We start from the raw sequence: 13415 nt of genomic DNA, 5'->3' as shown, positions 1-13415 counted from the left end.
ACACACACACACACACACACACACACACACACACACACACACACACACACACACACACACACACACACACACACACAGTCACACCCACACACACACACAACCCACCACCACCCTCGGGCCTGGAGCCAGGTATCGGCCTGGGTCCAGCCGGGGGTGGGGGTCGGCCCTTCCTTGATGACGTCACATATATTCGTTACGCAAATCATTTTGAAAATGAGGATTCCCAAAAGGCAGCTGGACACGAATGTTATAAAATTCTGACTCGTTATCAATCGAAACTAACTTCTAAAATACAAAAACATTGCCGAGAAAAGGAATAATAAAATAGCTCAAAAATATACTAAATAAAGTATTAGAACTTCGACTTGCTTAAACACAATTTCAAAGCCCACCAATTTCATTCAACTGAATCGATAACGTTTTTCAAAAATTATGACTATCATTTCGATATATCAAAACCTGGCAACTCGCCCTATTAGAAAAAATAATATTTCAAAAATGACGTTGTTTACAATATTAACAGGACTACATATCATTCTTACAGTCCACATCTTTAACTTCTCAGGAGCCTTGCACACTTTTCTCATGATAAACCATCTTTTGAAAACACAAACACTTCGCTACAACCTCAAATAAAAAATCACAGATAGCGGAGGTAAAAATTTTAGCGTATTTTGGGCCTCCCATTCAAGTCATAAACACCCTCTACATCACCGTACTTCACTCAACTCAAGCATGGAAGACACGTAAAACACTGCGAACTATCATTAAAAACCCTTAAAAGGCACTTGTGACTCGAAATAAATGAACTGAGACAAATATAAATAATAGTGGAAGTCGAGCATCTGGGACCGGCATTTTGGGCGGGAGCTGGTGATGACGTCACAGCCTGGGGCTCGTGACGTCATGGGTAGGCCCGCTTCTTCTCACTGAGCCTCCATAGCACACAAATCAGGTAATTGCGGATATATCTCAACAACTGACATGAAAGATCAGGCCTATGGCTCCACTTTGTGACCTGTCTGGCCTGTAATGAGTGAGAGATGAGGCAGATAATGGCTGAGAGAGAGGCGGCGGGTCAGGGGTTCGGTTTGTTTACGTTTTCAAGATTTGAATTATTTGGTTTTTATAAGTATGTGCAGGTGTTAGTTCACTGATATGCTGTCCTGGAGGTTACCAACGTTAGGTTATGACATGGCACCACCGTGAAATGATGAGTTACACCAATATATTACTTACGTTAGCCAAAGACTGCTCGGCGGCGGCTGTCCGTGTCACTAGCAGCCACCCACACTCCACTGTCCACTTTGTGTCCTCAACCAGGTTTAAATAGTTAACCTCTGATTACTGAGAGGCTACACACACAATATTCTCTTCGCTACTATAGATATCACTATTATCGGTATCTTCATCTCCACCACTCACTGTCCCTCACGGCCAGCACCTTGTCCTGCCAAGTGCAGCGCGGCTCACGGACTGGTGGGCAAGTTCCTGTACCAGTACCAGCCTTAACGGTACTGTACCGGTTAAAATTTTCCGTACCGGTAAATAGCGGAAACGGTACTGAGCAAATTGTATACAGCGTGGAGGTGGCTCAAGGCGAGCGGTGATGGGTAAGACGGTAACATTGAGTCATTCTCACTCTCGGTATCGCTCCACACTGGTACCGACTGGCTGCCCTGGCGCGTCGGCGCGGTCTCGGTAGCTGGGCGAGACGCATCTGTACTGATACAACTGAATGTGCCGGCATCATTTCCGGTACCGCTTGACGCTTGTACCGTCTAGCGTCTGTGCCGGGACTCTGCTGCTTCCTACCGCTAAGAATGAATAATGTGTAGGCACCACTCGGCGGATCGGTGGCCGGGACGGGTGGCGGTCTGGCGGACTGGCGTCTGGCGGTGCAGTAACACTGCAGTTGGCCGGCATTTTACCATTGCATTTCTACTTCTACTACTACTACTGCTGCTGCTGCTGCTGCATACCACTCAATTCATACCATTACGAATTATTTTTTTCATGTTAGTTTGCTATAATTTAGGTATTTCCCATCAGTTTTAAAAAGGAACCACAATATATTATGAAGACGGCCGTGTGTCTTATATATATATATATATATATATATATATATATATATATATATATATATATATATATATATATATATATATAGACCCTCCCAAAAGACTACCTGGCAACTCACCGGAAACGTCAGTGTCATCCTACAGTATGTAGCGTGGAGGAATAGAATAAACTTCGCTCACAGGCACGACACTGACGTTTGCGGTGAGTTGCCAGGTAGTCTTTGGGAGGGTGTTGGTGAAGAAAGTGCTGACATGGTCCACGATTATTTGCCATGATTGTACTGTATTCTAAATGCTAATGAAATTATTGAAACATTTTAGATGCAGCCTTTCTAAAGATTTCAAGTCCCAAAGTGTATACTTTCAATTAATATTTCTCTAGAGACAGAGATATCGCCGCACGGGTTGTGTCCTGCCTGAGAGAGCGGTCCCCGCAACACTCGCCACTCTTAATTTTCATTTACCATTTTTTATAAAACAAAGCAAAAACCACAATATGTGTATAGAGTGTTTTTTACTCAGCATCACCCAAACTATCATATCCCTGAGTAAGTACCACAACTCGTGAAATATATATATATATATATATATATATATATATATATATATATATATATATATATATATATAGCAATTTTAACGTGGCTATAAATTACTATTAAACTCCCCGTATTTGATTTGGCAGAAGCTCAAAACACTTAAACAATCACGAACGATTTCTAGAAACCATTAAGACTTCATAGTCATCTGAAAAAGAAAAAAAAAATCATAAATAGTACCGGGAGTAAAAATTATATACCGACAAGCCAGGACAGGTAAGCATTTTGGCGGGAGTCGGTGATGACGTCACATTCCCATCCACTTACCCTCACTTGGCCTTCATGACAGACAAACTAAGAAATCACGGATGTATTTCAGCGATAGGTATGAAAGATTAGGCCTATGGCAATACTTAGTGACCTGTGTGGCCTGCAAAAGGCGAGAAATGAGGCAGATAATGACGGAAAGATAGGCAGCGGCTCAGGGGATCAGTTTGTTGACGTATTGGAAGACTCAAATTATTGGGATGTTAAAGTATCAGCAGGTGTTAGTTCACTGATATGTTGTCCTGGAGGTTATGACATCAGTAACCACCGTGAAATAATGAGTTACACCAATATACTACTTACGTTTGGCACTGGACTTTCCCAGGGGGGCTGACCTGTGACACCAGAAAGCACCCACACACTGCTTTGTGCCTTCAACAATATATAGATAGTTAACCTATGATTACTGAGAGGCTACAAACACACTACTCTCTTCTCTACCATCAATATCATCACTATCTTCGTCTTCACTATTCTTACTGCCTCTCTCACTGACCTGCCCTGCCAGCGCCGATAACGCCTCACTCAGCTCACTGTTAACAAACGCCACGGTTACTGGCGGCGACACCGATCTCATAGTTTACAAGGGACGCGTCTTCCACACAGTTTAACACACACACACACACACACACGTAGCTTGGAGATTGGAGCACGTGGAGGGTAGTAGTGGTGAGAGGACATTAATCGCGTTGGTTTTACGGATAAATAAGTAGTTGCTGGAGAGTCAGGAAAAAAAAAAAGATAAGAGACTGTCCTGCCATTAGTCTTGACTAAGTAATCGCAGATAACAGTGTTTCTTGTCTTTATTTTCAAGAAATCTCAATTGCCAGAGAGAGAGAGAGAGAGAGAGAGAGAGAGAGAGAGAGAGAGAGAGAGAGGCTAGCGGTAAGGTGCCTATGATCCTATACGTGTTTAAAATTGGCATGTCGCTCTTTGTACAAATAAGAGTAGGGCAGCTGTTGCATTAAGTATAGGGTGAGAAGGCTGTTTCATCAAATACAGAGCTGACTGTATACCATAGTTGATATTACCTGCCTCAAAACATGTGAGTGTTTACCACCGCCACCACACTGCTCAGTTCTCAGCCCCTGCCTTACCACCACCCCTCCATACTTCATTGCATTATGGCGTTCAAGCCTTTACAACAAAGCTATACTAACGCTTACACATCTTTAAGAGACTTACCTCGGTGGAAATGCCATCGAAAGAAGCGAAGGCGACCTAACACTCAGCTTTCCAGCCATCAGCAGTCAGCGACTCGGACTAACTCGGCAGTCAGCTCCACCAGGCTGATGTTGTCGCGGGCTGATCACGACAGAAGCAGCAGTGTTGAACAAATTATAAGAAAGGCCATTTAACCAACATTTGTTCATTTATATTTAATAAGATATATTCATTGGTAATTCATGAAACATTAGCTACTAAAACATGTGTAAATAGCTGAACTGGTCCATAAAACGTACGAACTTACGAAGCGGAAGTGAGTCGCGCGGCACATTTTGACCTCGGCTGGCGGGCGGCGCGGCGGCTCTTCCTAATGTCCCTCTCGCTAGTGTCTCCCGTTTCCCACCGCTTGTCCCGGGACTTTTTCCTACAGAACCACTAGATAAACTGATTCTCAAACTGATGAGGCAGGTTTATAGCACACCTGATAATACTCTCTCTCTCTCTCTCTCTCTCTCTCTGGGGCACCTTCTACCGATGGCCATCCACTCCCATGACATCACATTGGCAGTAGTTGAGTATATTTGTTATTCTCCATCCAAGGGAACACAATAACGTAGCCATAAATCACTTAGTTTTTATTGATATATTATATTATATATATGTCTGTATATAACACAGGGTGCATCACTACTATACAGACATGAATGACCACTGCTGTACCCAGGGTGGAGGTCGGTTATGTACAAGCGTCAACAAGGCACATCATTGTAGTCAAACAGGTTGTAGCAATTGATTCACTCTTACTGCAACTTATCAGCTATCTAGTACTGTATTGGTTTTTCCTCACTGACTCTATAATTCTTAGCACAACTTTCCCATCATACATAGTTCACTTAAAAAGTAATGAAATGATCAACTTTGACTTACTTTTCCTTTTCTCTACAATGACATGATTTTCTCATAACCTTTATAATTGATTGTAATCTCAATGTTATTCTCTTCATGACAAGTTTTCTCTACTAACTAATTTGCTTCCTAAATTATGTACACTAATCAATAGCTCCAGATTATATTTTTTTCATTAGCTTTTACTATATCCCTTAATTACATTTTTCCTTTTGAATTAATTCATAATTTATTTTGGATTACATTTTTCCAACAATCTCTGTAATCATGAACTCTCAATGAATTTATTGATCTCATGAGTGATTGAACCCTCAACTTCCTGAATTACATTTTTCTCATAACTTTAGTAATTCATTTTAAACTTTACAATTACATTTTGTCATGACAACGTTCACAGCAACACTTATCTCACACGCTCCGACACACTCAAGAATAGATCAATTATTTTGCATATACTGGGTATATAATAATGGTAAATTTACCTCTCAGCGCATCAACAATAACAAGCAGTAGGTACAGTACATACTTATCTCCTTTATCTGGTTCTGTACAAGTTAACCCAATTCCTTGCCCAGTAACACCACATGGTACCCGATCACATCATCATTATACTGGAGGCGAATCCGTAATCTTTTTAAATCCTCGGCACTTTATTATGAAGCTCTGTAGGAAATATATTCATAATATATTCATTTTCTGTTTACTTCTTTTGCGCAGTACTTTACTTTTTTTTTTAATAATTATTTTCATGTATTTTAATTTCTGTAGGGGTGACTTGACGTGCTGGTACGCATTCCCTATTATTACATGTTATAATACGTTCGGTATACGGTAAATTCAATATGCGGTAAGGTTTTCAGGAACGCAGATGTACCGTATAACGAGGACTTACTGTACTATGTAAGTGACTGTGTGAGTGTGTGTGTGTGTGTGTGTGTGTGTGTGTGTGTGTGTGTGTGTGTGTGTGTGTGTGTGTGTGTGTGTGGGTGTATTTTTTGGGGGTAGCATAAAAACAACTTGAGAAAATGTGGTTTTGTTTTCACTATATCCTTGGTGTGGGTGTTGAAAAAAGAAGGAAGAGGAGAGGCACGAGAAAAGAGAAAAGAGAAAGAGGAAATATAAGAAGTGGAGGAGGACAAAGCAAAGAAGGATAAAATGGAGGAAAAAAGAGGAGGTGGAGAAGGACGAAGCAAAGAAGGATAAAATGAAGGAAAAAAAGAGAAAAAAGGGAAAAATAAAGAAAAAAAGTAATTGTAATAAGAAGAGGCAGAGAGGATTAAATCAATTAGAAAGAACAAAATGGAAGGAATATGATAATGTAAATTAAGAGAACTTGTAATCTCTCTCTCTCTCTCTCTCTCTCTCTCTCATAACCATCTGTACAATGAAAGACAGGAGGAAAACACACACACACACACACACACACACACACACACACACACACACACACACACACACACTACATCATCTGTTCAATGAATGATGGCACAGAACTAAAGTCTGGTTTATCAGATGAATAGAGAGTAATTCATGTATCAATAAAGACAGAAAGGAAAGCACACGTTTTGTGTTGACTAAACATTACAATACTGCATTATTAGAAAGTCATAGAGAAAAAGTCACTCAGTTCGGAAAGGTAAGGTAAAGAAAAGATCCTTCCTTTCCATGACAGGGACGAGGAGCCTTCGTTCAGATCTCCTCGGCCTCTCTGTCATCTGTCTGCCTCAGCAGCGCCACTGTGGATTGCCCTTTCGGTTACAGTTCGTACTTTCTTGAGTTGTACATTGTACTGCAGCAGTTTGTCTTTCCACAGTTGTAGTAGGGTTGTTTTGTTTTCCGGCGGCGTTGTTGTCTTACACGCCTACTGTTTTTCCTCGCAGACAACACATCATCATCTGCAGGAAAAGCTTTCTTTTTCAGGACTGATGCCTTGTTTTGCAAGCCTACTGTCTTGCTCCGCAGTCCAGTAGTCTTGTTCTCCAGTTGCGACGTTCGCTTCTGCATCTGTTGAGTCCAATTATAAATACCAGTCACCTTGTCTTCCAATTCGACTGTCTTATTCTCCAAATCCAGTGTTTCTTTTTCCAGACCTAATGTATGGTCTTCAATTTCTACTGTCATGTTCAAGATTTTTCCATCATGTTCTCTAAGTGCATCATCTTGTTCTGTAGAGCTTCAATCTGAGCCTGCAGACTCTGAGTTCCTTCCTGCAGGTCTCCTGTCTTGTTCTGGAGATTCTCGGTCGTCTCCTTCAAACCCACAGCTTTGTTTTCAATGTCATTGGTTTCTGTCTCCACACGCAGCATCGTTCGTCCTATTATGACACTCTCCATTAACATCGCATCTGATTCCTTTTCTAATCGCATCGTTTTGTTTTCCACTTCTAGTATTTTGTTTTTCATTTCATTTGATTTTTTCTCAAGATCTTCTGTTCGGTTCTGCAGAAGTATTGTTTGTTTACTGAGATCTTCATTTAATTTCTGAATACTTTCCGTTTTTTCCTCAATCGCTATCGTGGTCGTTTCAATTTCCGCTATCGTGGTCTCTAGATTCATCGATTTGTTCTGTACAATTTCGCTTTCGTTTCCTTCAGTTTCTGTTTCGCTCTCGTGAGTTATGTTCGCTCGTGGTAAAATTTCCTCGTGTGGTTCTATAGTTTCGCCAACCGTTTCGTTCCTCGAAAATACCGTTTTGTTTTCTTGCTCTTTAGTTTCGTTCTTAGCACCTGGGATTAGTGGCAACGCAATTTCCTCATGTGGTTCTTTAGTTTCCGCATCTGTTTCGTTCCTTGAAAATATCATTTTGTTTTCCTGCTCATTAGTTCCTTCAAATGTTTCGTTTTTAGCACCTGGGATTAGTGGCAACGCAATTTCCTCATGTGGTTCTTTAGTTTCTGCATCTGTTTCGTTCCTTGAAAATATCATTTTGTTTTCCTGCTCATTAGTTCCTTCAAATGTTTCGTTTTTAGCACCTGGGATTAGTGGCAACGCAATTTCCTCATGTGGTTCTTTAGTTTCCGCATCTGTTTCGTTCCTTGAAAATATCATTTTGTTTTCCTGCTCATTAGTTCCTTCAAATGTTTCGTTTTTAGCACCTGGGATTAGTGGCAACGCAATTTCCTCATGTGGTTCTTTAGTTTCCGCATCTGTTTCGTTCCTTGAAAATATCATTTTGTTTTCCTGCTCATTAGTTCCCTCAAATGTTTCGTTTTTAGCACCTGGGATTAGTGGCAACGCAATTTCCTCATGTGGTTCTTTAGTTTCCGCATCTGTTTCGTTCCTTGAAAATATCATTTTGTTTTCCTGCTCATTAGTTCCCTCAAATGTTTCGTTTTAGCACCTGGGATTAGTGGCAACGCAATTTCCTCATGTGGTTCTTTAGTTTCCGCATCTGTTTCGTTCCTTGAAAATATCATTTTGTTTTCCTGCTCATTAGTTCCTTCAAATGTTTCGTTTTTAGCACCTGGGATTAGTGGCAACGCAATTTCCTCACGTGGTTCTTTAGTTTCCGCATCTGTTTCGTTCCTTGAAAATATCATTTTGTTTTCCTGCTCATTAGTTCCCTCAAATGTTTCGTTGTTTTTGGCAACGGCTTTTTCAAATGTTTTGTTTTCTATCTCTTTACTAATTGTTTCATCCGTTTCGATCTTATCGTGCACCCTTGCAGCAAGGGCTTGTTCTCTTCCTCTTTGCTAATCTCAATATCTCCTCCGCTCTTATCACCAGTGGAATTTTCCACAGTTTTATTCTCTTCATGTTTCGTTTGGACAATGGTTCCGATCTTATTACCAGTGGGATTTTCCACAGTTTTATTCTCCTCTTGTTTCGTTTCCACAATGGTTACGTTTTTGTCATCAATAACTGCTTTTTCTACAGTTCTGTTGTCTTGCTGTTTCATTTCCACAATGGTTCCGTTCTGATCAACTTCATTTTCCACAGTTTTATTCTCCTCTTGTTTCGTTTGGACAATGGTTCCGATCTTATTACCAGTGGGATTTTCCACAGTTCTGTTGTCTTGCTGTTTCGCTTCTACAATGGTTATGTTTTTGTCATCAATAACTTTTTCCACAGTTTTGTTGTCTTGCTGATTAGCTGTAACAATGGTTCCGTTCTTATCATCAACTTTTTTCTCCTCAGTTTTATTCTCTTGGTGTTTCGTTTCAACATTAGTTCCGTTCCTATCTTCAACTTTATTCTCCACAGTTTTGTTGTCTTGGTGTTTAGTTTCAATAATGGTTCCATTTCTATCATCGGTCTTTTCCACAGTTTTGTTGTCTTGCTGTTTAGTTTCAATAATGGTTCCATTTCTATCATCGGTCTTTTCCACAGTTTTGTTGTCTAGGTGTTTAGTTTCAATAATGGTTCCATTTCTATCATCGGTCTTTTCCACAGTTTTGTTGTCTTGCTGTTTAGTTTCAATAATGGTTCCATTTCTATCATCGGTCTTTTCCACAGTTTTGTTGTCTTGCTGTTTAGTTTCAATAATGGTTCCATTTCTATCATCGGTCTTTTCCACAGTTTTGTTGTCTAGGTGTTTAGTTTCAACAATGGTTCCATTTCTATCATCGGTCTTTTCCACAGTTTTGTTGTCTTGCTGTTTAGTTTCGACGATGGTTTCGTTCTTATCATCAATAACTGCTTTCTCCACAGTTTTGTTTTCTTGTTCTTTAGTTTCCAGAAATGTTTCGTTCTTAGCAACAGGGATTGTTAGCAAGATTTCGTTTTCCTGTTCTTTAGTTTCCAAATCATTTCTCTTCTTTTCAACCATCTTATCCAAAATTTTATTTTCCTGCTCTTTACTGGCTTCAATATCTGTCCCATGTTTATCACCAGCAGGTGTTTGTACCGTTTTGTTTCTGTGCTCAATGGTTTTAACAGTGCTTTCATTCTCGGCAACAGGATTTTCCACAGTTCTGTTCTCTTCCTTAGTTTCAACAATGGTTCCGTTCTTGTTATCAATTGCTTTCTCTAATGTTATGTTCTCTTCTTTCGTAGTTTCCAGAACTGTTTCATTTTTGCCTTCAATGCCTTTTACCGAGGTTGTATTCAACGGTTCCTTTGTTTCAACAATAGTTACATTCTCATCACTCATGGTCTCGTCTGAGGTAACTTCGTTCGAATCATCCATATCAGTGGTCGTTTTATCATGCATCAAGTAGTCCATCAAGATGGGTTCCCCCTCGGAACCCACCTCCATCACCCCTGTGCCCCCCTCCACGGGGGCACCACACTTCTCCATGAAGGAGACGTGCTCTTGCACGTCTCCCATGCCGCCCCCGAAGGCGGCCAGCACGCAGATCACGATGAAAAGGTTGCAGCAAGACATTGGTCTCAATATCTTCCGTCAATCAAAATTGTAAATGTCGGAATATCTGCTTTTGCAGGTAATTGATTACAAAAAGTTTGGGTGCTGTCCTCCGACCCTCAGCTGATGACGAGATCCGTACAGGCACACGAACAGGTAATACACGTACACGTACACACACATACAAACACTCACACACAAACAAACGTACGCACACACGTAGCCACTCACACAGACACACACACACACACACACGCCCGGTAGCTCAGAGGTTAGAGCGCTGGCTTCACAAGCCAGAGGACCAGGGTTCGATTCCCCCGGCCGGGTGGAGATATTTGGGTGTGTCTCCTTTGACGTGTAGCCCCTGTTCACCTAGCAGTGAGTAGGTACGGGATGTAAATCGAGGAGTTGTGACCTTGTTGTCCCGGTGTGTGGTGTGTGCCTGGTCTCAGGCCTATCCGAAGATCGGAAATAATGAGCTCTGAGCTCGTTCCGTAGGGTAACGTCTGGCTGTCTCGTCAGAGACTGCAGCACAGATCAAACAGTGAAAACACACACACACACACACACACACACACACACACTGTGTGTATGGTGGTTAGCACGCTCAGCTCACAACCGAGAAGGCCCTCATTCGAGTCCCGGGAGCGTCAAGCCAAATGGGCGTGACTTAATGTGTAGCCCTTGTTCAATTAGTAGTAAATAGGTACGAGGTGTAACTCAAAAGCTTGTGACCTCGCTTTCCCGGTGTATGTGGTGTGGGATGTGGTCTCAGTCCTATCAGAAGGTCAGTATGAGCTTTGACCTCTTTCCGTATGGGTAAGGCTGGCTGGGTGACCAGCAGACGTCCGTGGTGAATGACACACACACACACACACACACACACACACACACACACACACACAGTCTCTCTCTCTCTCTCTCTCTCTCTCTCTCTCTCTCTCTCTCTCTCTCTCTCTCTCTCTCTCTCTCTCTCTCTCTCTCCGTATTTTATCTTAAATCAATTTTCTTTCAATTTCTAATTTTCGTTCTTTACATTTATCAATATGTTTGTATTTACTTTGAATTCATTCTGTTTTTGTGCACTGAATATTTTCCTTCCATTTCTGCAATATCAATTATTATATAGGGGTGGCCTCGCTGCACAAGACTCTCTACTTCTTCTCATCCCTATTCTGTCCATCTTTCTAATGCAAGAGTTAACCAGTATCTTCACTCCTTCATTCCCTACACTGGTAAACTCTGGAACTCTCTACCTGTGTCTGTATTTCCACCTGCCTATGACTTAAACTCTTTCAAAAGAGGAGTGTCAAGACACCTCTTACGTTAACTGGACCCTCCTTTTAGATTTTTTTTTTTTTTCTTTCTCCTACTTTCCTCTTAACAGGGCCTGGCAACCAGCGGGATTTTTTTTTCCAACACTTTGTTTTCCCTTGGCCAGTGCCCTTGTAATGTAAAAAAAAAAAAAAAAAAAAAAAAAGAACCGATTGAACAGTTTAGAGTAGTCACTGCTCGGGAGTAGGGGAGGGGAGGAGGGTGAAGGTGGTTTTGTTCTGCTCCTTAGAAATCCCCATTTCTGTAGCCGACATGGTGTGGACGGGAGCACATCGTGGCTTTGCTGTGCGCGCATATTTTGAGAACAATCGCTCTGTGATTGCAACGCAAAGAGCTTTTCGGCGACGGATCAATATTCCACGCAACAATTCTGTTCCTCAGGCGAACACAATTCGGTCCTGGCTTAGGCAGTTGGAGGCAACTGGTAGCACACTAAGAAGAGATACACATGGCCGACGCAGGTCCATCAGAACACCAGAAAATGTCGAGAGGGTGAGAGCAGCAATCATCCAGTCGCCAAGACGTTCTGCACGAAGGCATGCCGTTGCTTTGGGAATCTCCTCACGCAGTTTGAGGAGGATTCTGCATATGGATTTGAATTTCCATCCCTATAAAATGATGATGGCTCAAGAATTGAACCAATCAGACTTTGCCAACCGCCAAAATCTGTGTGAGAACATGCTTGAACAAATTGCTCCTGAGGCAGCGTTCTTCAGTAATAATGAGGCACATTTTCACCTCTGTGGGACTGTAAATAAGCAAAATTTCCGTTACTGGGCTGAAAATAACCCCCAACTTATCCAGGAAAGAGCGCTACGTTCCCCTAAACTTACGGTGTGGTGTGCCATCTCACAATTTGGCGTGATAGGCCCATACTTCTCTGAGGAGGACGGAGTAACCGTGACCGTGAATTCCGAACGCTATGTTGCAATGTTGCAAAATTTCCTGCAGCCCAGAATGGAAGAGATTGTTGAAAATGAAGGCTTGGGGGACGTGTGGTTCCAGCAGGATAGGGCTACAGCTCACACAGCCCGAATTTCACTCAGTGTTTTGAGACACATGTTTCCCGGACGTCTGGCGTCTCTGAGAGGTGATTTAGGGTGGCCTGCGCGGTCACCTTATTTGAGCTTTTGCGACTTCTTTCTTTGGGGACATCTGAAAGAAAGGGTGTTCAAAAGTCGCCCTCACACCCTGCCACAGCTAAGGGAGCGGATTATTGAAGAGGTTAACGCCATACCCCGCAGTATGTGTGAACGTGCTGTAGGAAACTTCAGAGAACGACTCTAACAGTGTGTTGCAGCTAATGGCCACCATCTTGCTCACATTATTTTCAGAACATAAGGATTCTAAATGTATGTTATGCTAACCTCGAGAATAATAAACTTTCTTCTCTATGTACCTCCATTACTTTTTTACATCTCTTCAAAACTGCTCAATCGGTTCTGCCCCACCCTGTATTTTCTTTATTTATATTTATAACTCTTCATATATATGTATATATATATATATATATATATATATATATATATATATATATATATATATATATATATATATATTATTTTATTTATTTATTTTTATTCATTTATTCATTTTTTTTCTGTGTGTGTCTGTTTGTCTATTTGTCTGTCTGCATGTGTCTATTTTTCATTCTTCTCTTAAACATTTTTCTCCTCCTCCTCCTTCTCCTCCCCCTAAATTAGGGGTGTGCAACCTTTTTTCCCAAAGGGCCACTAGTCACAACTCTGTTGGTATG

General features: G+C 41.4%; 2 protein-coding genes across 3 annotated transcripts in view; both read right to left on the bottom strand.

The window, feature by feature from the left end:
* Positions 1–10395, bottom strand: part of LOC123520682 (titin-like) — a 21614-nt gene extending 11219 nt beyond the window's left edge. For both annotated transcript variants that reach the window (XR_006679337.1, XM_045283199.1), the window contains exon 1: positions 8776–10395. Coding sequence is in view for 1 of the 2 variants with exons in the window: in XM_045283199.1 (XP_045139134.1) it covers positions 8776–10345 (1570 nt within the window). In the remaining variant the exon portion in view is untranslated. The remainder of the gene's footprint in view (positions 1–8775) is intronic.
* LOC123498061 lies at positions 6615–7965 on the bottom strand. Its single transcript, XM_045245151.1, has 2 exons — positions 7869–7965; positions 6615–7745 (listed from the first exon to the last, which is right to left on the bottom strand). The coding sequence occupies exons 1-2, from the start codon at positions 7942–7944 to the stop codon at positions 7144–7146; spliced, it is 678 nt and encodes a 225-aa protein (XP_045101086.1). The 5' UTR covers positions 7945–7965; the 3' UTR covers positions 6615–7143.
* Positions 10396–13415: the final 3020 nt, after the last annotated feature.

The sequence above is a fragment of the Portunus trituberculatus genome, chromosome 7 (assembly GCF_017591435.1).
Source record: "Portunus trituberculatus isolate SZX2019 chromosome 7, ASM1759143v1, whole genome shotgun sequence".
Classification (NCBI taxonomy): Eukaryota; Metazoa; Arthropoda; class Malacostraca; order Decapoda; family Portunidae; genus Portunus; species Portunus trituberculatus.
This window is presented reverse-complemented; position numbering and strand designations above follow the sequence as displayed.